Source organism: Eleutherodactylus coqui, chromosome 1 (genome assembly GCF_035609145.1).
Source record: "Eleutherodactylus coqui strain aEleCoq1 chromosome 1, aEleCoq1.hap1, whole genome shotgun sequence".
NCBI classification, from domain to species: Eukaryota; Metazoa; Chordata; class Amphibia; order Anura; family Eleutherodactylidae; genus Eleutherodactylus; species Eleutherodactylus coqui.
In genome coordinates, this window is record NC_089837.1 from 58,405,825 (window position 1) to 58,430,872 (window position 25,048).

Sequence of the window (25,048 nt, forward strand, 5' to 3'; positions counted from 1 at the left end):
GTTGCAACACAGTTACTTTTCCTATTTAGGACCTAAAGAATGTTTTTTGCCCAAATTTCACATTTGTACGACACTGGGAAGTTGCATAACAATGGAGATCACTTACTTTCCAGTTAGAATTGAATAATCAAGTTGTGACCCTTTTACTTTTCCAGTTTAGGCCCTAAAGAATTAGTCATGCCAAATTTCAAGTTTGTACAACATCAGAAAGTTAGAGAATTAGATTAGGTACATGACATAGAGGGCCACTTACTTTTGCACTTGGAATTGAATAATCAAGTTGCGACCCCTTTACTTTTCATATTTCCTATTAAGTATGTGTGAGAGCGTGCTATGGTCTGATGAGAACTGGATTGTACGTTTTGGCTATAATTCCAAAAGGTATGTTTGCTGCAAAGCCAACACTGTGCATCACCAAAAGAACACCGAACCCGCAGTGAGCATGGCGGAGGCAACATTATGCTTTCTGGCTGTTTTTCTGCTGCTGGAACTGCGGCTTACATCAATTTAGAGGGAATTATGAAAAGTTCCAAATAGAAATCCATTTTGGGACAAAACCTTTAGGCCTCATGTCCACGGGGAAAATCAGGCCTGCTACGGATTCTACATGGAGAATCTGCAGCGGGTCCCTCCTGCCCCGCGGACATGAGCGCTGAAAATAGGAATTTAAAAGAATTTACTCATCCGGAGCGGGCGGGGAAAGTCTTCTCTTCCTCACGGCCGGATCTTCTTTTTCGGACGGCGGATGAACTCGTCACGCCGGCGGCACGTCGCCGACGTGCCGCGCGCATGCGCCGGGCACATCCGCCGAGCCGAAGCAAGAAACATCCGGCCGTGAGGAAGAGAAGACCTTCCCCGCCCGCTCCGGATGAGTAAATTCTTTTAAATTCCTATTTTAGGTCTCCGTAGGCTTCAATAGAAGCCCGCGGGAGTCGTCCCCACGGGAGACCCGCACGAAAATGGAGCATGGTCCAGATTTTTTCATGCTCCATTTTTTTTAAAATCACTTTTATTGACCATCCGCGGGTATTTATCTACCCGTGGGTGGTCAATGCATCCCTATGGGGTGCGGATCCGTGAGCAGGAGAAGAGTTAAAATCCGCTGCGGATTTTAATTCTTCTTTTGCCCGTGGACATGAGCCCTTAGGGTATATTTTTAACTTTATTTACATTTTTTTAAGATTTTCAAAACATTACATGGTAAATTAAAGTGTACCGTTAAAAACAGTTGCACAATTGTATTTTTTCATTCCATCCCACTTAGCATTTTTTTAAGTGCTCACGGGCATATTGTCATTGCATCTTATGCACATATATTTCATGCATATCCTAAATCCCCATAGCCTGGATTGGTGTGTATCACGTGCGGAATATGCATGATCACTATGTCGTGCTTTGAGAGCTTCTAATGTAGAAAGAGTTCATCCATATCTTCTGCTTGCCCAGGCAGTTTATAGTTAACCCTTTCCAATCCACTGTCTGATGTCTGAAGACATTCAGATTGAAGGCTGTACAGCTCTGATGTGGGAAGACGTCCGGCAGGGTATTCTTACTATATATTACTGGCTGCTCTGTCGTCCGGGGCCTCTCCAGCATGTCCCATATCGCAGTACTGGCTTTAGCCAGCAGATGGTGCTATTGTATAATGGCAGAAAGAGAAAGCCCCCTAGAAAACCCTGAATCCAAAATTGGATTGCAAAGGGTTAATGCCAACAATGGTGTCCTTTCTGTTGTTCTCTCCTTGTATTCTTACCCAAACCATTTCTACAGAACTACCATGCTCTGAAGCTTGAATGTCTATGTTTGCCACACACGAATGAACTTGCCTTGCCAGGGCAAAAAGTACAGCAAAATACACAAATGTTAACGCAAAAAAGCACAGTTCATTCCACAAATCTGCTGCACTCATGCGAGCATCAATATACTTATACTTATGTAAAGCCGCTCTTATGCTGGATCCACATGAATGTATTTGCACAGGATTTTGCACGCAGTGAATACAACCCATTCATTTTAATGGGTTCGTTCACATAAACGCATTTTGTGCATGCATTTAGTTCTTGCAAAAAACGCTCACACTCTATTTTCCTGCGCATTTGTGCACAAAAAAAGCACATATTGAACTAATTTACTTATTTACCCATTGCAATCAATGGGAGAAACATGGTTGCGTATTTTTTATGCATGCAAATGCGCATAATTTGCAAGTGCAAAGAGTATTGTAAAACAGGCACATGCAAATATGTAATGCCCATTGCGCAAGTACACTGTGAACATGTGCACACAAATATGCTTACACCTGTGTGACATCAGCCTCAGGTCTCCTGCACACGGGCGGAAATTCCACAGTGGGATTTCCCGCAGAATTTCCGCCCGTACCCGCTGCCATAGGATTGCATTAGTTAATGCAATCCTGTGGAGACAGATGCGATTTGACCGCATGAAAACTCTCACGGTAAACAAATCGCAGAATGCCACTGCGAGGCTCACATAGAAACATCACTGATGACGGCCGTCCGCAGGAGGCCTTAGACTTGCGGATTTTGGTGCAAAATTTTTTTCATAGGATGGGAAATTCCACTGCGTCTTACAGAACAAATATGTCCTGAGTCAAGGGTCCCCTCCAAATGTCATATACTATAGGGTACATTTGGTCTCTATACAGCCAAGGTGGAGCTTCATTTTAATGTACACTCTTTTGTCCGCTCTTGAATTAGTTCAGTAATAACTAAATGGTTCGTCAACAAGTCATCTTCTCTAATAGCCTTTCATGTCTCTGTTGGTGAATGTAGCCTATGTTCTCATCATCTCCTTGAAGTTAATGTAAGTGAAGTGCTTCTTGGTAAAACGCTCCTCTGAGCTGTGTGCGGTGTTGTAATGCCCATTAAATCAATCATTTTCAATAATGGCGTAACCTCCCCTCACATGTCTTCATGAGTCACCCATGTGATTGCTATTGGAAGAAGACGTTTACCTCCGAGGATTTAAGCTGGATGCCTAGTACGGTTTTGGATGGCTGTAACACACTTGTGCTTCAGACCATGCAGATACCCACATGGCAGACTGGCACAGGGGAACAGTCACATGTCGGTGTTTGCAAACTGGACATTCACAGTCATTTCATATTGTAATTTGGGACAGATTAGCAGATGAGAGTTGAGTGTTCATCTGTGGTTCATCTTTGGATATGTTCACATGCGGTAGAAAATTCTGGAACTGCAAAATCTGTTCCATATATTTACATGGATTACTTCTGCAGTAATTCCCATAAGTCCCGACCATTCCTGGATATTATGTTCAGTTGGTCCAGGGGCTGGTTTGAGGGTCAGAACTAGAGATAGGTGCAGGGTCCCAGAAGTGGAGCCTTCAGCTTTCAGACTTTCAATGCATATCTTGTGAATATGCCATGAAAGTCTCAAATGGGAACATTGCCTTTCCTAGCTACCTGTAACCCCTGTGGTTATGGAATGTGCTGGCTGCCAGCTTGTATGGGTGGCACCAGGCGGATGTAGGCTTGGGGCAATCGCCTCCTTGGGTCTGCCTGGTTATATGATCTTGTTTCTTTTTATGGCAGTGTCTTGTGGAGTTACTTAAATCAATATCCTCTTTGCTCTGTCCCCTCCTTTCTGATTTTCCGAGGCTCCGCTGACAGCCCATTGGCAAAACTGCAGCACAATTGCTTTGATCTGCTACTCTTATTTATGTTATGAGTTGAATTCTGGTGCTGTAACACAGTAACATAGAATGTTAGGCTATAAGAAGACAATGTCCATATAGATCAGCCTGTTTCCACCACCCTTGTTAATTCAGAGGAAAGCAAAAAAAAACCCAAAAGGCAGAAGCCAATTTAGCCCATTTTGGGGGAAAAAATTACTTTCCGACTCCATAATGGCAATCAGAATTATCCCTTTTTGTTTCTTGTGCTGTATTTATGCCATGAGCTTGGTTCTGGGGCTGCATTTATGTCATGAGCTTGGTTCTGTAGTTATGTACAGATCTTAGTTTTGGTGCTGTATTTATGTTATGAGCTTGGTTCTGGTGCTGTATTTATGTTATGAGCTTGCATCTGTTTCTGTAGTTCGGCACTGAGATTGCTTCTGTATTAATGTTATGACCCTGATTCTGTTGCTGTATCTATGAGCTTGTTTATGTTTTTCAGTTATGTACTGAGATTGATTTTGAGGCTGTATTTATGTTATCAGCTTAGTTATAGTGATGCATTTATACTATGAGCTTAGCTTTGGTGCTGTATTTGATTTGTGTGCTATATTTATGTTATAAGCTCTGTTCTGGTGTATTTATGTAGTAAACTTTGTTCTAGTGCTCTGTTTATGTAATGAGCCTGGTTCTCATGCCCTTTTTATGTATTGAGCTTGGTTTTGGTGCTGTATTTATGTTATGAATTTGTTTCTGGCACTGTATTTATGTTATGAGCTTCTTCCTGGAGCAGTATTTATATTATGAACTTTGTTTAGGTGGTGTATTTATGAGTTTGAATAGTGTGCTATATCTATGTTATGAGTTTGTTTCTGGTGCTGTATTTATGTTATGAGCTTGGTTCTGGAAATTTTTCACTGAGCTGCTCAGGTGTGGGTATGCTTGTATCTTGCTGCCTTTTGTACAAGCATAATATGGGTAGACTGCATATCGGTGCAATGTATAGTCTTTTTTTTTATGACGGGGTGCCAAAAAAGTTCTGCACTAGAGATGAGCGAGCGTACTCGGAAAAGCACTACTCGCTCGAGTAATGTGCTTTATCCGAGTATCGCTGTGCTCGGGTCTGAAGATTCGGGTGCCGCTGCGGCTGACAGGTGAGTCGCAGCGGGGAGCAGGGGAGAGCGGGCGGGAGAGAGGGAGAGAAAGATCTTACCTCCGTTCCTCCCCGCTCTCCCCTGCAGCTCCCCGCTCCGTGCCGGCACCCGAATCTTCAGACCCGAGCACAGCGATACTCGGATAAAGCAAATTACTCGAGCGAGTAGTGCTTATCCGAGTACGCTCGCTCATCTCTATTCTGCACGGTTGCCATCTAACATAAGGTCGTCACTATGTGGGAATACCCCTTTAACTCTATGCCTATGCAGGATATTTGGAGCTCTGTATCAGAAAAGGTATAATGGATCCAGAACAGAATCATGGCTTCTGCTATGAATGTAAGCCATGATGTTAATGTGAACAAAGCCTAATTCTTTCCCCAGAGCGGCTGAACCAATTCACTAGTTTTTGCACTAGGCCCGATATATTCATTCTTTCACATTAGAAATAACTAGGGACAAGATACGACAGCGGACGTATTCCCTGCAGTGGATGTTTACACTAGTACTAGATACGAGGTAAGATTTGGTGGAATGTTTTTAGCCTCAGGCAACAGTAAAACAGATGACATCTGGAGGAATCCTACAAATGAATGCAATTAATAAAATATTGTCCATGCACAGCAGAGGCTAATTAATCCCAGTTACTAATCCGTCATGTCTAGGGAAAAGTGATGTAATCAATGCTGCATCCCATGTCTGTACCTACCTGCACATGAGCACAAAGAAGGGAAAGAGCCTCGGAAAGGAGGATTCAGATGATATGCAAAGTTCAACTCTTTAAGGCCACCTGCAGACGGACGGGTCAGATCTTGCTGCGAGAATTGCTGTTTCTGCACCAAAAATCCCCATAGAAGATAATGGGGTGGGTGTTTGAATGTGTGCGTATTATGCAAGGAGATGCGTGAAACACTGCGTAATTCTGATGGGAAAAGGACACATCTGGAACTCATTAAAACTAATAAGCCATTTCAAATGCTGCATCTTCGTTTGCCGTGCACAAGTAAACACGCCTTGTGGGCGCAAAAAGTATGGTAAAATACACCAGTGCATGCACAAAAAAGCATTGTCTATTCCACAAACACACTATGCTCATGCGCATGCAAATAAACATATGCTCGTGTGACGTGGGCCTTAGGCAGTGGAAAAGCGGTTACAAGCAGCAATTCTAGCTATAAATGCCACATCACAGAGATTTGGTAGCAACATTATGCAATTTTTAGGGTATGTTGAGACAAAGTTATGCAAATTGATGTCATTTTGAGCCAATCCTGTGATCGGAGAACACGATAAAAGATGAAAAGCAGTCTGCGACGCCAACCTTGGAGACGTGATGTCCATAGAAACTGCTCAGTGTCAGTTTTTGTGTCTGTATAAAGATTAAGCAGTGAAGCTGCCTCTCCAACACCACCCAGAGCCATTTCATCAAATGGATGAGTTTACTAATGGTGCTACATATTGCCAGTTGATATTTGCATTGTATGACCGCAGAAACTCAACGGGATGCCACAAGTGTGGATCAGATTTGGAGACAATGGTCTACAGAATAAAATGTGCATTGTTGTAGTGGGAGAAGGACGTTACGACACACAGATCATCACATCAGGTGTCATGCACTTGTAGCTCCACAATCCAGAGCTGATGACATTCTGCGGTGTATATTGACAGATTGGTATACTCCAATATTGACTATGACAATTTCTTGAAGATTGGTTGAAGCAGCTTTGCAGTCATGCCTTCTGTTGGGAAGACTGCTCATAATACATGTACCAGCATTGTGATCACCTCTAGTACACATCAAGAGCACACTGACGGCACTCCGTTATGTTGATGATGTGCTGCAGCCTGTTGCACTACCATATAGCAGCAAATGCAAGAAGTCTGATCAGCATGTGGGTGAGCTTGAAGCGAGAATGATTGAAGAAAACTATGATATAGTAGGAATAACGGAAACATGGCGTGATGAAAAATGTGACTGGGCAGTGAACGTACAGGGTTACAATCTCTTCAGAAGGGATCGTGGAAACCAGAAAAGGGGAGGGTAATGTCTGTATGTTAAATCCTACTTAATGCCGAGACTATGAGAAGATATAGGTGTAGAAGATGAACATGTGGAATCTCTATGATTGGAAATACAGAGAGGGAAAACTAATGAAATCCTGACAGGATTTTTATATAGGTCACCAAGAATAACAGAAGAAACTGAAAACTTATTATAAGACAAATAGAAGAGATGTCAAATCGCAATGAAGAAATTATTATAGGGGACCCTAATTATCCGGATATCTTCGTAATATGGGAAGATGAAACCTGCGAATCTCACAAGGGTGATAACTTCTTGAGAACAATTAAGGATAACTACTTTACCCAACTTGTGCGGGAGCCAACTAGAGGTTGAGCCTTTCTAGATTTATTACTAACCAACAGGCCAGAGAGAATCATGGGGTGTAGGTTGATGGACACTTGGGAAATAGTGACCACAATATAATTAATTTCCAGTTGTCATTCAATAGGAAGCCTTATCAGGGAGCCTCAAAAAAATTAAGCTTTAGTAAAGCAAAATTTGATCAGCTCAGAATTACTCTCGGCAACATTAAAAGGGACGTTCTCAAAAATACAAGTACAGGCGACAAATGGGAGAAGTTTAAAATCATTCTAAAAAGCTCAAGTGAAAAAGCTATTTTTCAATTATATAAACAGTAAAAGGATTTGCACCGAGCGCACTGGCCCTTTAACAAATAATGCAGGATAAACCATAGAAGATGATGGGGGGAAGGCAAATCTATTAAATAGTTTTTTCTCTAGTATATTCACAAAAGAAAAAGAAATGTCACACAAGATGCAAGGGGATAAATATCACCTGCCTAACACAGGTGGAAGTGCGGAATCATCTAAAAAATATTAAAATCGACAAATCTCAGGGTTCAGATGGAATACACCCAAGAGTTCTAAAGGAACTAAGTGACGTGATAGACAGACCTTTGTTTCTTATATTTAGGGATTCTATGGAGATCGGGATTGTACCACTGGATTGGCATATCATAAAAGTCCGATCTATCAAAATAATGTGTTATTTACCCCCCTCCGCCCCGCCCCCTCCCATTGCAAATAGTGTTGAGGGCTGGAGAGGAGGCGGGAACTCAGAGCACTGCTCCTGACTCTTCCAGCCTCCTCCCCCTACAGAGAGGGACGCCGTATATCGGCCGGCGTGAAAACCCAGCCAATATACGGTCGTCTGAATAAGCTCTAAGAAAAAATGTAATAAAAAGTGATCAAAAAGCCATGTATTCCAGCATAGTACCAACGGAAACTACAGGATGTCCCGCAAAAACCATGAAACATCAAACAGCTATGTCGAAGAAAAAATCAGAAGATGGCGGCAGAAAATAATTTTTAAAAATTAAATATCTTTGAAAAAGGATAAAAGTAGTACTGCAAAAAAAAATTTGGTATTGTAGTAAGGGTACTGACTCATCGAATAAGGTTATCAGGTCATTTTTGTTGCAGTTTGTGCACCGTAGAAACAAGATGCTGTGAGGGTATATATATATATTGCCATATGTTCTTTATACTTTTATACCTATATGCAAGTTTTATTCAATTCCAAATGAGAAAAAACTTAAATGTCACCTTACATCAGATATCCCAAGGCTTTGCAAGAAGATGTTCTAGAAATTCAGAGAAGATACCGAACCAGACGCAAGGACGCATGTACTTGGCTGTTTTCCCAGAAGCCCATATCAAGATGTTCAACCATGTACATAATTTTCCCTGTCTCAGTCCGCAAATCCGGACTGCCCATATATGGTTATGAGCCCATCACCCCCTGGTGGTGAGAGGGCAGAGGGTATAAGATCTCATGTAATCTGTAATAAAGTGCGCAGTTTTTTTCTCCCGTGTGAGGAGCTAGACCAGACTCCTGTGTGTGGTGTCTCTTCTTACGGCCGGCAACGGGGCAAGTGGGGTGGGGCTGATTGGTGTTGCACTTAGAATTTTAACCCTCATAAATGGCGCAACCAACTGGGGCGGTAAAGTCGGAGCTTACAGCGCAATTCACCCGGATCCACGCCACTGAGAAACCGTCCTGCTGCAAACCGATCCTGATCAACTCACAAGAACTCCAGGTAAGACAAACATATATTTATGTTGTGTTTTACGCTGAGAGTCTTGCAGCAGGACTGACTATCTGTGGTTTGTGACCGGACGGGTTGGGTTAAGAGTTCTACACGGTAACTCGTGTGGGCTCCGGGTTTGCCGTCATGGACCACTGACCGTGATATGCGCACCAATGGCTCACCCAGAAACTAGTCTGTAGTTTATTTGTACTTTGAAGTCCGTAGTGTTTTAGCGATAGTGGAGATTGTTTGATTGTTTGTTGTATCTGCAGAATTTTTTTTTCCTCTTACTTTTCATTTGGTCTCACAGACGAAGGAACCCTCCGTTTGAGTTTATTTAGTTGTTAATGGTTTAGAGGAGAGGGAAGCACTCTGTAAGACAGGTCCCATTGACGAAGGAACCCTCCGTTTTAGGTTAGTTTAGTAGTTAATGGTTTAGCTGAGGAGAGGGATGTACTCTTTGGGACTGGTTCCATAAGAAGAAGATGCCTTCGGTTGTATTGCCATATATAAGGGGCTGACAATTCGGGTCAGAAGGATTCACTCTATGGAGCGTGTTATTATTATTGTTGATGTTCTAATATGCGTAAGATCTTATTAAAGAAGATAGAGCCCCTCAAGGGCTGCCGCCGTGTGGATGAATTTGTAGAATGTAAGAAAAATCTAATGAAAATGTGTGACACTGACCCGCATGGTAGATTACAAAATGGTGTCTGGGAGGAGGTCTTTAGGACCCAGAGGTGCCTTGAAAGATCAAGGTTTGCTAGGAGGAGAGAGAGAGACAGTCAGAGTAAGTTAAGTATATACACATTATTTGTTTAAGAAAGTGTCCGTAAGTGAAATGTTGAAAAGTACAGTAAGTGATCAAGAGGGCGTCAGGAGAGTGTCTATTAAAGGTTATATTGGCAGTTAGGTAGGGGAGAAAAGTGCTGAAGGAGCAAGCAAGTCGATAAGGAAGTTACAATGCACGTGATTTGTTGGTAAAGAGAGATGGAAATGTGTATAATACAAGATAGATAATAGATAATGTATAATCCATACTAGGTGGATATATGTGTGTATATATATATATATATATATATACTGTAGTGCAAATAGTTAACAGCTTGCTCTTAGGGGAGAAGGCTTGTTGACATGTAGCTGCGACTCTGTGTAGCCTTCCAAGGTCAGGAAGATAACAGCGAGAGAGAAAATTCAATAATAACCCTGGATAATATCTCTGCTTGCGTAAAAGGAATGAAGGCTTGAAATGAATTTAATTAGTTATACTGTCTTAGTAGGCAGGGAAATATAGTAATTTCTAATGTATATTCTTACTTATACAGGGGTTGAAAATGAATGTTGCAAGGTCCCAGCATATGTGTTAATTATGAGTTCAAATGTTTTTTCAATAGTTTAAGCTAAAACAACAATTCCGTCTGTGTTTCATAGTCGCGGAGAGATAACGGTTTGTTTTAAAAAAGGGTGGGGGCTTTCAGAACTCACTCTAAATTCAGGGTCACAGATTCTAAATACTTCAGCGTTTAATACAGCATATAATAGCTTCAGTAGATAAGAAATATAGAATGTATCAGCAAATTTTTTTTCACATAATTTGTCAACAATAGCGCTCATTCACAATCTCATCTCAATAGAATCATGTACTTTATAAAATGATAGCACTCACCTCGGTGTTTTTCAGCTGATGATGTATGTTTGTCAAACTTTTTTTTTTGTCTGTGCATCTGCATGGACTGGTACACCTCCAAGGGGGGTGACGGAGCAGACTTGAGAGCATGGATGGATGAGAGTTGGTGACCCGTGTTCAAGCTGCGGTGAGTGATGGAATGTGTGATGTGGACGTGTGGACGGTTAAGCTGAAATGGAGCTGAGAAGACGGACGCAATGAGCCAATATCGAAGGGGTGGAGCTATATGATGTAATAGTACGTAGTAATGTTTCATCCTTCTTGTCCAAGGGAGGGGGTGAGGATTTTGAGCAGCTAGTTTTTTTGTTTTGTTTTTTTTTCTCCTGTCTGAGATTTGATAAGATATTGCAGGCAGGAACAGACTAATAATGAATTCACTTAAAGGGATATCACATTTCCAATATTAATAGATGTTTTGTAGATTATTCTTCCCCGATGTAACTCATGTTTCTGTTATTGGTGCTAACATTTTACAGGCCTTATCTGCATCCATCAAATCTTTTTACAATGTTATAATAACTTAAACCCGGCTACTATTGTTCCAATTGAGTACCCTGGTTTAAAGGGGGGGAGGAGAAGGCATAGGTGATCTAGGTATTGCAAGTCAGCCATTTTAGGTATTGCAAGTCAGCCATTTTAGGTATTGCAAATCAGCCATTTTTAAATTTTTTGCAAGCCATTTTTTAAATTTTTAAATTTTTTGCAACAAGATTCTAATCTTTTTGAAATAAAATATCAGCCTGATTGTCTAGCAGTGATGCAACAAGAAAATTTAAGTTTTAAAAAGTTACTGAAAGCCCTTGCTAATAATGCATATTTTGAGTTGTTTTTTATAGATGGTACCCAGGGTGATTGACGACTCCACACTGGATATACGGTGGTTACACAACAAGATGTCCTAAAAAGCAGAATGTCTCCGCATGTCGCAGTACAAGAAGCGGAATTAAAAGCACTCACGGAGGCGTGTAGAGTGGAGGAAGGTAAGACGGCAAACATTTACACTGACTCCCGGTATGCATTTGGCATAGCTCATGATTAAGGCCCAACATGGAAGGCCAGACAGTTTTTTACCACAGCAGGACAGCCAATTAAAAATGATGCAATGGTGCAGTCTCATGGAGGCCCTACTTCTACCTGACAAAGTGGAAAGCTCACACCAATTCCTACACCGGAGAAGCAAGAGGCAACGCCATCACAGGCCACACAGCAAAAGCAGCGGCCCTCAAGCCGTGGAAGAACAGAAGAAAAGAAGAATTTGACTACACTTGGACTTTGATAAAAACATTGGACTTTGATTATAACTTTGGACTTTGACTAAAACTACAAATGGACTAAAAAGGGACGGCGTATGGTGAACAGTCAACAGAACTTGCCCACCATAGTCCCTGTGCCCCATGATGGCCCAGCTGACGCACGGAAAGACGCACCTCTCAAAGCAGTAATGATGTCGACGCTTGAACGAGGACGGGTGGCTCCTTGGTTTTCTGTAGCTGCTGCATCATTTGTCCAATTTTGCATGATCTTTGCCGTAAAGCAACAGGGCAGAAGTAAAATTTGCCACATCACGCTTGCCTAGGCCACTCTACCCATTTCAGGGATTGCAAATTGGCTACACTCAGCTCCTACTTGTTGGGAAGCATGAAAATGTGCTTGTTGTTGTTAATGTTTTTCAGGTTGGAGACCTACTCTGTTACCAAAGTAAATAAGCAGGTAACCGCACAGAAGCTCATGAATGAGGTAATCTGCAGATATGGGGTACCGGAAGTGATTGAGTCAAACAAAGGTACACACTTCACAGGTGAAATAATGCAACACATCATGTCTGTTTTGGGTATATTCTAGGCTTTCCACACACCCTACCATCCACAGAGTAGTGGGAAAGTAGATACAAAAGGTAATGAAGAAAATGGTAAAATTTTGAATTGAGTGTCTCCTATTAGTTTTTCTTTTTTTTCCCAGGAGGATACATGTCACAGTAGCAGAGTTTGGGGAATGATTTTCTTGTTAATTTTGTCATGGGTCCCTCCAAGGAATTGTTAGTAATGTATTCTGTAGTCTCTGCTTTTCTCCAAGGTCCTACAGATGAGTGTCACAATCTGAAACCAGGTGACAGGGTCTATGTAAAAAAGTTTGAGAGAGAAACCCGGTTTAAAGGTCCTTACCAGATGTTGTTCACCCAACTGCAGTCAAGCTCGAAGGAAAGCCCACTTGGATCCACACTTCGCACTGAAAAAACTGATGATCTTGCATATCCTTTACATGCTATAATGTGGTACAATTCCTCTAACACACACCTTTGACTACTGTACACTAGCCCCCTGGTTCAGAACAAATTAATACAATCAAATGTGCAATATGAATCCTACACTGAGGGTGAGAATCCAACACCGCATCGTGCTAAGAGAGACATTGACGCTCCAGGTGGTAACTTTTATCCACATTTATACATAGATGCAATAGGAGTGCCAAGGGGGGTGCAAGATTAATTTAATTCTAGACATCAGGTTAAAGCAGGTTTTGAGTCCTTATTTGCTATTGTCACTGTTAATAATAATGTAGATTAGATGAATTATATCTATTACAATCAGCAGAGATTTGTAAACTACACTAGGGATGCTTTGCAAGGGTTAGCCGACCAGTTAGGGCCCACTGCATCCATGGCGTTCCAAAATAGAGTGGCCCTGGATATGATTTTAGCAGAAAGAGGTGGGGTATGTAATTTCATGTATGTGTATTATCCCTTTGATCAAAAAGAGTATGAGTAAGGGACTGGATAATGTGACCAAAATTTCCCTTGTTTGAAAAAAGATGAAGAGCCAGTTCCGATAATGCCAACCAGATACGTTACCAGAAGAATGGAGAGATGGACTAGTACTGTGTCTGCCTCAGTCTCATAAGATGGACTGTCAGTGGACTTCCCATTTGCCTAGGGAAAGTGCAGAAGACCTTAGGTTCCGGCGAGGGCACACCCTGTGGGGTGTTAACTTGTACAGATAGAGGCCATGGATGCCCGGAAATAAGCCCAGGGAATCCATGGCCTCTTTCTGAGGTTAGGTAGGGATCCCTCCCTTTTAGGAGGAGGGACTTACGGGCAGTGGAGAAACCCTGACGCAAGGGAGAGACGACCGAGGAAGAGTGCAAGGTCTGATGCTTGATCTCCATATTAAGTTTTTTAGGGGGGTTTGTGAGGGTATATATATATATTGCCATATGTTCTTTATACTTTTATACCTATATGCAAGTTTTATTCAATTCCAAATGAGAAAAAACTTAAATGTCACCTTACATCAGATATCCCAAGGCTTTGCAAGAAGATGTTCTAGAAATTCAGAGAAGATACCGAACCAGACGCAAGGACGCATGTACTTGGCTGTTTTCCCAGAAGCCCATATCAAGATGTTCAACCATGTACATAATTTTCACTGTCTCAGTCCGCAAATCCGGACTGCCCATATATGGTTATGAGCCCATCAGCCCCTGGTGGTGAGAGGGCAGAGGGTATAAGATCTCATGTAATCTGTAATAAAGTGCGCAGTTTTTTTCTCCCGTGTGAGGAGCTAGACCAGACTCCTGTGTGTGGTGTCTCTTCTTACGGCCGGCAACGGGGCAAGTGGGGTGGGGCTGATTGGTGTTGCACCTAGAATTTTAACCCTCATAATGCACCCAAAGATGGCGGAATTTCATTTTTTTCGACATTTCACTCCACTTTTTTAAAAAGTTTTTCAGTACATTATACGGTAGATTAAATAGCACCATTAAAAATACAACTCGTCCCGCAAAAAACAAGCCCTCATACCGCGTTGTCAATGGATAAATAAAGGAGACACGATTTTTAAAAAGGAGGGAGGAAAAAACGGAAATGGTAAAAAAATGTCCTTATGGGGTTAAACGGAAGTTATGGGGGGGGTCACATCAGACCATTTGTAATAACCCAGTATATCCTTTTTTATGGGAAAGGAGAAAAGAATGATCAAGGGTCCCTTCACATGAGTGTATATGCATTTATGTACGACTGAGCCCTGCGCATGCATCGGCGTGTAATACGGTATTCTTTGCACTCGTAAAGCGTGTTCATTTGCGCACGGAAAACAAAGATGCACCAATTTAAGTGGCTAGTTAGTCTAATTAGTTCCAGATGTGTTCCTTTTCCAATAGAATTGCGCAGTGTTTCACGCATTTCCTTGACTACTGACTTCTATGGGGAGCTTTGGGGCGCAAATATGCAGAAAAATAGAACATGTTCGGTTTTTTTTTTTCAGTGCCAAAATGCGCATACAAAATACGGAAATGTGAACGAACTGATTGAAATCAATGGGCTCTACCCTCTGCGTAATGCGCATGTAAGTACACGCACAATACGCAAAGAGTAGAACCCACTCATTTCTTTTTTTCTGTGTGTTCCAGTCGCAAAGAGAAAAACGCCCCACGCTCTGTTTTCTTGCACTTTTGCGCACCAAGGTCCCCTTAGAATTCAAGTGTGCAAATGCGCGCGCAATACGTAAGGAAATGCGTGAAACACGGCGTAATTCCGCTGGAAATAGAACACATCTGGAACTAATTAGCCATTTAAATCGGTGCGACTTTTTTTGCCGCGTGCGAATTAACATGTCTTACGTGCACAATGAGAACAGTAAAATACGCTGACGCATGCGCAAAAAAGCATTGTTCAGTGCGCATGTGAAGGAAAACTAACACAAGTGGGAATGGATGGCAACTGGAGGTTGCTATGGTGACACTACCAACTTATTGTGGACAAATGAATACAAAATAAAATATCGATTTCTCCATTCATAGCGTTCAAAAACAGGCGGCTCCCCCCCCGTTATAATAACCCCCTTATAACACACTGTTGACACATATTACACGTCACGTGGTACAATTCGACCTAATGAAGCTGAAGCTACGAATTCTTTACCTCACATTTCTCGCTTCGCTTCTCTGACGTTCTTGACCGCTCTGGCTCTCCGTAGTGGCTGCCGCGCTTCTCACTGCGCATGCGCTTCTGTCTGACAGTCACACTGGGAAAACATGGCGGCGTGCGGGAGGTCGTTGCTCCCGGTACGGTACCGGGCAGGTGAGATGGGGATGAGATATACCGGGTCGAATACGGGGAGCGTACATGATATAGCTTACAGCACGCTGTAGGTGTGTGTATATCACACACCATTGGCTGAGCTTTACGAGGCTCTGGTAACCTGTAAACGTCTTCTCTTCTCCTTCCAGGTATTTTGACCCCTGCCAGACTCCTTAGCAGCGGCGACTCTACTACCTTCAGGCCTCCCGTTAAGCCATCGCTGGTAGATAAGAAAGCGGTAGAGGAGTCCCGGATGAGGTGATGTTATGGGGGTCATGTGGGGTTTCCAACCTGCGTCTGTCGTACAACCAGCACCCCTTTTAGACGGCACAATTATATTTTGAACCGGCGAGTGACATCATCAGTGGCGCGTTCGCTCGGGCGGCCTGTTCAGACTGGCAGACTCATCGTTGGCTTGGGCACTTCTCGTACGGTGTTTCGCATTCGCAATGTGAAACTCTGAATGAGCGCTGTTTAATCGGCGCAGCAGGTGAACGGGCAGCCATGATGTATACCGTATTTATTTTTTTTTATACGTGCAAAACTGAATGACTCCAAGAAGCGAACAATTCTCATTCTCTTTCATTCGGATGATCCTTTTTTTTTTTTCTTTAATGCATAATTGCTGCGTCTATAAACACACTACAACTCCCAGCATGTCTTGACACCTGCTGCTGAAGATAATGTGTAAAGGACAATAGTGAATGGGATTTTTAAGGCCGCAGTCCGAGCGGGCGGATGAGATGCAGTGGAAAAATATATATTTTAATTGTAACTGTAGCAAAACTGCATGAGGTTTTTTTTTAATTTGTTTTTTTTCCCCCTTTTTTAACTGCACCTCGACTGTTGCGTCTGAATACAACCTAAAGTCTTAGTCCTTTTCCATGTCAGTGTTCCCCAGTGGTTTCCCCTTTAGTGTATAATGGTGACATGTATTTCCCCTGCCCATGTGCAGAACCTTACATTTATCAGTATTAAGGGGTTCTGTCGATTGGGGAAAAAAAAATCAATCCTTACCTATTCCTCCCCATCAGTCTCTTACTGCATCTTCTCCTCCCCAGATCTTCCCCTGGCCCCTTCCCTGAACATGACATATCTGTATATGATGGCACACCGTTCCCTATGGTGCCCCCACAGACAATGCGTCTAGGGGGGCTACATCTGCACTGCTTCTAGGGAGGACTACTTCTGCACTGCGTCTAGGGAGGACTACTTCTGTAATTTTCTAAATGCTGTAACATATAATCTGCATACACTTTAACAATCTCTTTTTGCTTATCTCCCTCCATGCAGGTTCTTGAGCCCAGAATTTATACCCCCTCGAAGCAGAAAATTACCCCTGAAGTTCTATGTGGAAAGACAAGATATGATTGAGAGGAGAAAAGTCCTGAACATTCCCGAGTTCTACGTAGGTGCGGGAAATGATCACGTTTTATCACTAAGGGCCCTTTTACATGGAGCGATGATCGTTCAGTTAACCCTTTCCAATCCACTGTGACGTCTTCCTACATTCTGATTGAAGCTTGTACAGCTCCAATGTCAGAAGACATACTACAGGGTATTCTTACAGTATTACCATCCACTCTGCTGTCGGAGCCTCTCTGGCGCACACACACTGGCTTTAGCCAGCAGATGGCGCTGTTGTATAACAGCAAAAAGAGAAAGCCTTTTAGGAAACCCTGAATCCAAAATTGGATCAGAAAGGGTTAATCGTTTGTGTAAAATTAAACACTAATCGTTCAGTATAGACCCAGCCAGCCAACGACAATTTGTTCGCACGATGGTTCTGACAATCTGTACAAACGGGTACCTATTCATCTATGAATGGCCGCTTGTCTACTCTGGATGAGCCGGGCGGCCGGAAGAGATCTTGCCTTTGTGTTGTCCAACACTCTATTTCTTGTCCAGTCAAGTGAAGATTTGTGTGCCCAGTATGCAAGAACATACCAATGACCCTGCATTGTCCCCGACACCAGTCCTGAAGGGTGTAGCCTCTAATGGTTGTGGTGAGACATCCCGTCTCTGATCATGTGACTTCCCCATAAAACATGATGGCGGAACAGATATAGAAACTACCTGCTCCTTTCTACAGTTCAGGCGCTCCATATGCCTCAGCTGGAGAAGTCACATGATCGGCAGACGAGGTGTCCTACCACATAGATTATACGCTGTACTCTTTGGGACAAGTGACCTTGGGGGACAATGGGAGTCTGGAGTAAAAATATATTGTCATTGGTATGTTCTTGCATATCGCCCCATATTTTTACTTGACTAGCCAACCCCTTCCCACTGCAGCCCTTCTTTGTTTTCTCATTAGCTTTCTGTCATGTTTTGACACCATAACTTTTATTTATTTTGTATTTTTTTTGTTGATCAGGTTGTGTAAGGGCTCGTTTTTTGCAGGTTCATATGATTTTTTTCTTTTGATCACTTTTGATTTTTTTTTTTTTTTCTTTTTCTTTGATGTGGGTTGACCAAAATTGCATATCTGGCACATTGTTTTTTTGTTTTTTTTCTTCTTTCTCTCCTGACTGCGTTCACCACAGAGGATTAGAAATGTGATATTTGATTAATATAAACTTCTGCAGACTCGGTGATAGAAATTTTTTTTTTTTGAGATGGATGATTGGGTAAAGGGGGGCGTTATAAACTTGTAACATTTTTCTTTAGTCGAAACGGGACTTTAACTCGCGATAATCTGATCACTTGTACTATATAATGCAATGCCATAATATTGTGTTATACTGTATTCTGATCAGCCCAGGCTGCTGTGCAGCACCTAGCTGTTTGGGGCTGTCAAATGCTGATCAGGGCATCTAAATGCTGTCAGAATTACCAATGGCATATGAAGCCTGCTTCATACAGATACCCGACATTAGGAAAGGATTAAAGTGCACAACCCCTCCTCATATGCCCCATTGGTGTATATGAACATCAGGCAGTGGGGTACGCTCTTGGGACCCACATTTATGATTCTGGTGGACCTTCTGCTGTCTTTGAATTATAGGACAGTCATTCGTGTGATCAATGGAGGAGAAATGTGTAGCTTACTACTTACTTCTCCTGGCTCAGTTGCTTTCTGGGGTCCCTTAGAGAAGGATCCAGAGCGATCTGCTGTTTTTTGATGACCTGTTAAATTCTCACAGCACCATAAACTATTGTGCTATAAGGGGATGTGACAGGGAGTCGGGCGATGTTTGTATTTATTTATTTTAATGCTCACCTGTGATCTATCGCTGTCACCTGGTGAAGTCGCCACCCCTGGGATTTTTGGAAAGACTCATATTTTCGTGCCATGTGACATCGCAGGATCCCGCTAGTCGGAGAGCATGAAGTATACTTCGCCCAGCTCCCTGTAACGTTCCCTAACAGCACCATAACTTGGTTCATGGTGCTATAGAGAGGTGACAGATTGGCTTTATTTATGAATGGTTCACTTCAAAACAGAACACGTCGATGATTGACATGATGGTGCTAATCACTTCTGTCTTTGCTCCCTCTGATCATTAGGTAGCATTCTTGCCGTTACGGTAGCAGATCCTCAAATGAACGGAAAGCAGAAAAAATTTACAGGAATTTGCATAGAAAGAAAAGGACACGGCCTGGGGGCCACTTTTATGCTGCGAAATATTATTGATGGACAAGGTTGGTAGTGATCGCCTGTTTTCATATATTTGTAGTTGCTGTTCTGTAGACATCACTTCTCAGTAGCCGTCTCGTTGTCATCACAGGCAGGATTACAATGATGGGTAACACACACTCACTCTGAATGCCCGACCCTTCCATGTTTGGAGCTTCCTATTATGGAAATTGGGTGTGTGACCCTGGAGTGCAGTGATCTGATAACTTCCAACGAGGGCTGGTACCTAATGCTAGACTAGCCGGGATTTCATACATTACCAAACATGCAGGGTTTTCTCGTGGAACCGTGTCGCGTATACTGAGAATAGTGTGATCAAGCCAAAACATCCAACAAATGAGGGTCCTGTGGATGCAGAGAACTGTCACAACAATAGTTGGAGGAGGATGTGAAGAATCCTTCTAACTAACAGATGCTGCACAGTCAAGCAAATTGCAGCCGGCTACAATGTTGGTTTGAGCGCTGACATCGGGGAAAGTGTGGGGAAGACAAGTGTAAGGGCTTATTCATATGGGTATATGCCGCTTCGGTTGCATATTTACTCACCAAAACTGTGCAAATCCAATGAGCATTTTTCACTGTTTATTTTTTGCTTGTGTTTGTAAATCTAAAGTGATCGCTGCATATTTACATGCAAAAAAAAATAATCAAGCAGGGTCTATTGATTATTATTTTTTTTTAACAGATACGCAGTTAATATGCATGTATCGTGCGTAATCGCTGCATATTTGCTCATGCGCATTGATATCCATGGGCTATTTTGGGCCATAATACAGACAAAAATAAGACACATTGCTTTAGTTAATTTTTTATTTTTTTTTGCCCACACAACCAAAAATCGTGTGAAAAATGCGCACCTATGAATATACCAATTGAAATCAATGGTTTCTGTTCACTTTGTATTATGCGTGTGGATAATAAAATACGCATGTGATATGGTACATATTTACACCTGTGTGAATGAGACCTAAAACGTACATCCTTGGACTCGGGGGAACTTCTTTATAACCTATGGCAGAACCTTCTTATAAAGCTGCACATCATCCTTACTCATCTGTTTGCTTGTCTTATAGGTGTGGAAATTAAGTACGATTTGTACAGCCCCCTTATCCAAGAGATCCAAGTGTTGAAGCTGGAGAAGAGGGTGGATGACAAGTTGCTCTACCTTCGTGACGCCCTCCCTGAGTACAGCACTATCGATGTTGACATGAAGCCCGTCCTTTGCCTGGACATAGAAGTACCCGTCAACCTGGTGAGCAACTGGTTGTTGTATAACATGGAGCTCTGATAGATACTTAAGAGCTGGTCGCCATCAGGTGTTACATACTTGTAGGAATCTTCTACCTTTAATGAAACCGTGCCTCTAGTGGTCCATGTAACAGTTCACTGCGTGTCGATGGGGATCTGGCATATGAATATATAAAGGGACACTCCGGCAAAACCTTTTATCATAACCCTCCCCATAAAGTACATAGCAGTGCTAGTCGTTTACTTGCCGATAGCTTGTCTGCTCCATTATGGGCCGCCACTGTCCTAAATGACCTGACGCTCTGACTGCTGATACTTCTAGGGTCATGTTTGTGGACCACAGGTTACTCTAATCATTCTTTATAAGAGCTGCAATGTGAGTCTGGGGTGTCCCAATGCATCTAAAATGATGAACCTTCATTTGTGTGCGTAACCCGCAATTGGTTTCCGCTAGTGTGCATGAAAAATAATTTTTCCATAGCATGCTATGAAGGGTTATTGCTGCGGAATCCGGAGCGGAACGCCTGCTCTGGATTCCGCAGCAAAAATCCGCCCGAGGAGATGAAGCCTTACTGTTCCATTTCCTTATTGTTGCTCCCCTCTCTGCTCCTCTGGGGACGGTGAGGGATCCCTGGGTGTGGTGAGCGGCTGCTTCTGAAGTTGCTGCATCTTCTCTGATGTCCGGAGATGGTGAGACTAAGCAAGTGATGATGAGACTGAGTAGTGTGAGCAGCTTAGAACATTTAGGCCAGATTCACATGGGTATTTGTGTGTGCAATACGCAGAGAGTAGAACCCATTCAATCCAATGGGTTTGTTCATTCATTCATTCACATGCATGTATTTTGCGTGCTCATTTCAATTGTACAAAAAATATGCAGCATGTTCCTCTTTCCTGCACGTTTCCTCAGGGAAAGAACATGTATTAAACTAATTGGCCATTTCTATGGCTGATGGCAACGCTGCATGTTTTTTTTGTGCACGCAAATGTGTGTGAAGTACAGTAAAGATTAATGCGTGCGCAAATGCACAAAGCCCGTTCTACAAAAACGTGCACAAATACGTTTTACACTCTTATGAATCCGGCCTTACCGAAGTTGGCCGAATACAGAAAGCTTCCTGAATAGAATCGGCAGATGGCCCTATTCTAGCATTGTTCCTGGAGTGTCAGGATTTTAATAAGTGTAAATCCCAAACTTTTTCTTTTATAATTATCATCTGGATTTAACTAAAAACAATATTTCTTGTGGGACAAGCTCTTTGAGACTGAATGCAAAGTTGTGTTATTTTTACACAAGGAATAACTTGGATATTCTGGGCATATAATATTAAAGGGGCTGTACCTGAATTTCATTTTAAGCATTGTCAAGTTGTATGCAAGAACCTACTCCTAAATGTTGGAGAATTGCCTAAATATCAACTCCGTGATAAATGGGCAAAAATCAAACCGCCTGTGTCTGCTGACTAAAGCCGCAGGTAACGGAGATTCTAACTCGGAGCAGTGTGATACAAACGTTTATTATGGAACTGACCTTTTAAGCAGTTGGCTAATAGGAGTAAGTTAATTAATAAGTCTGTAATGATTGTACTACTTTGTCTCCTCCCCCATTAGATGCAAGTGAAGATGCGGCCGCGGCCTTGGTCCAAACGTTGGGAACAGGAAAAACACAACATTAAAGGGATCAACTTTGATCTCTATCTTACAGACAAGCACAAAGAAAGGGCAAAGAAGTCTGCCAGGCCGTGGGTGAAGTATGACATGCTGAAGATATACGACACCAGCAAAATAGAAAAGGAGATCCTAGAGGAAGTCCGCCAAAAACTATCTCAGCCTAGTAGGAGCAGCACATAGGGAGCGCTACAACATGGCGCTGAGCTCATCTGTACTATGGGAATAAACGCTTTATACACACTGTTTGTGGTGCAGGGCCGTGGTTGTCATTCTTTAAAAGCAGCACTGCTCCATAAATAAGGCTACCCACCATCCGTGCTTGAGAGCCATCATGTGACCAAACGGCTGAAAAGGGTTTGTTGGTTTTAGATTAATCTTAACCTTTCCCCCACTGCAGCCATTTTTTTTCTCTTCACTTTAAAGAAATCACAACTTATTTGTATGGTGGTACGACTACATGAAGGCTTGTGTTTTTTTGCTCATTGAGTTGTGTTTTTCACTGGTACCATATAATGTATTGGAAAACTTGGGGAGGGGAGGGGTCTGTGGAAATCTTGCGTGGTTTTTTTTTTTTGGTGTCGCCCAGTGGTGGGATTTCCGTCCCGTGAGAACCACGTAGTTTTGCCTTTAACTGCAGTCTTACAACACAGTGAATGCAGTAATCCTTTTGGCAGTAGTAAATATATATTTCTCTTGCACTGATTGTCCCGAGTTAGAAAAATCGCTGCGTCGTCTAGTTTTGTGCGATTCTTTAATAAGCATCCATTTTTTAATGGGAGCTTTTTTTAAATAATGCATGAGATCTGCTGCCCCATGCGGAGATAAGCTGATTCACTGGCCGCTCGACAGCAGTAAAATGCTGTGGCTGTACACAGGTTTTCCTGGAGACATGAAGAAAGAACCAGGAAGTGCAGAGCACTTTAAAATGCATCTTTTGGGGGTTTTTTTTCCAGACACGTAACAATTAACATAGGACAAAGTAAGTTTTTCACTGACTAAAATCGTACAGATCAGCGTGACTACAGCCTGTAAGGCACACTCAAACGCATAATACGGAGCGTCGAATCTACGTGGATTTGCATTGGGACATTCATACCCATAAAAACGCAGCATATCCATATTATAGACTTAAATAGCCCATTGAAGGCTATGGGACAGTGCAGATACGCAGTGAATATTACATGATGCTTTTGTTTCTTTGTGTGTGTATAAATACACAGTGCTTACATAAATGGGCAAGAGGAGACAAAATGCACATTGAATGGGCAGAAGAGTTAAGCTCCAGGAATACGGAGCAAATGCGTGGACCGAAACAAAATACGCCAGCGTGAATGAGCCCTGAGTCTGGATACGTTATTGTCTATACATAGAGGATGTGATTACCTTGGCACTGAGACTTTACTATAATAGTAGCCAGTTGGCACAATCCACTATGCACTGACTATATCAGCAGCTCCCATAGCGCTCCTGATTGTACAATATCTCAGTATGGAATTCAAATTGTTTTGCTTAGAGGATTGCCTAGTGGAAATACTACAGAAGCTAACGTAAAAAAGAGGGAGGTAAGCTTCTACGTCTAAAATCCTCCTTACTTTCAGGGAACAGACAGCATGAAAGACAAGTTGTCAAGGAGCTGGATGCATTTTAGCTAGTCCTGTAGCCTTTCTCAACAGCTTCAGAGCTGCACTCTGCTGTCCCCACCAGGCTGATACACCTAGAATGAAGCAGTAGTGAGCAATCCACAGACATGCACTGAGGAAGAACGAGAGGCCTGGGACCCATAACAGTGTGGCTCCAGGAATCAGGAGTTTAACACCTGTACTGTAGCCATTGTGGTATAATTCCTTTAAGAACACTCCTGCAACAAATACAGGCTGCCATTCGGTTACTATGGCAGTTTAGTACTTCTTGAAAGCCTCCAGGCCAGCCTTGAATGTCTTCCCATTAAGCCCTGCCTGTGGCATGGCGTAATAGAATGACTGTAAATGTATAATACTGCACTATATTGTACATTTGATTGAATGATTGCTAGCTCAAGTCACCTATGGAAATTTTTTTTGTCTGACCGCAGTCATTGTGTGCAATTAATAATGTAATACTTTAATAAATTGGACTTTTACAGATGCAATACTATTTTTTCTATTTTTGAGAAAAGATCAGTTCTTTAAAGCGACCCTTCGATCCTGAACAAAGATGGCCACACCGCATCTCTGACTACCTGACACACACACTGCTGCCCACCTGAGCAGCACCAGCCAGTACAATGTGTGCAGGTAGTTAGAGAAGCAGTTGGGCCATCTTTATCTAAAGAGACCCTTCGGCCCTAAAGAGCTGCTCTATTCCTATCAATAAAAAACTTAGTATTGCATCTGTAAAAGTCTAAAGTATTGCATTATAAATCCCCACACCGTCAGCAGAAAACAAAGCCAGAACTTTTTTTTTTCTGTCACCATTTGCCAGAGGCCAAAACAGTGATCCAAAAGCTGTAGATGTCCCAAAATGATACTAATAGGAAGTACAGCTCACCCTGCAAAAACAAACCCTCATACTGCCCATAAAATATAAGATGGTGACAAAAAGCAATTTTATAGAATTTTTCTTCAAGTAGTAGAATATAAAAAAAAATATTAAATGAATGGGTTCTTTTGTCGTAGAGCTCTGTCATATCCGAATCCATCAAACCTCAGAGGACAAATGCCTAGTACCTGTGTAAACACACCTTAAGGACTTTTTCACAAGAGCGTAGGCGGTTTTAGGTTTTCTCGTCCACGCCGTTTATGCCTTCCACTATCTATACAGAGG

The 25,048-nt window shown here is 42.3% G+C and overlaps 1 protein-coding gene across 1 annotated transcript; it reads left to right on the forward strand.

Moving 5' to 3' along the window:
- The first annotated feature begins 15,606 nt into the window (after nucleotides 1–15,606).
- Nucleotides 15,607–22,489, forward strand: MRPL19 (mitochondrial ribosomal protein L19). Its single transcript, XM_066596561.1, has 6 exons — nucleotides 15,607–15,687; nucleotides 15,837–15,945; nucleotides 16,981–17,099; nucleotides 19,198–19,332; nucleotides 20,401–20,579; nucleotides 22,187–22,489. The coding sequence occupies exons 1-6, from the start codon at nucleotides 15,642–15,644 to the stop codon at nucleotides 22,424–22,426; spliced, it is 828 nt and encodes a 275-aa protein (XP_066452658.1). The 5' UTR covers nucleotides 15,607–15,641; the 3' UTR covers nucleotides 22,427–22,489.
- Nucleotides 22,490–25,048: the final 2,559 nt, after the last annotated feature.

Excerpts from the sequence above, each read along its gene's own strand:
- MRPL19 (XM_066596561.1), top strand. The coding sequence starts at position 15,642 with ATGGCGGCGTGCGGGAGGTCGTTGCTCCCGGTACGGTACCGGGCAG. Across the intron at positions 17,100-19,197 it reads CATTCCCGAGTTCTACGTAG|GTAGCATTCTTGCCGTTACG; the intron begins GTGCGGGAAATG and ends TCTGATCATTAG. Across the intron at positions 20,580-22,186 it reads TAGAAGTACCCGTCAACCTG|ATGCAAGTGAAGATGCGGCC; the intron begins GTGAGCAACTGG and ends CTCCCCCATTAG.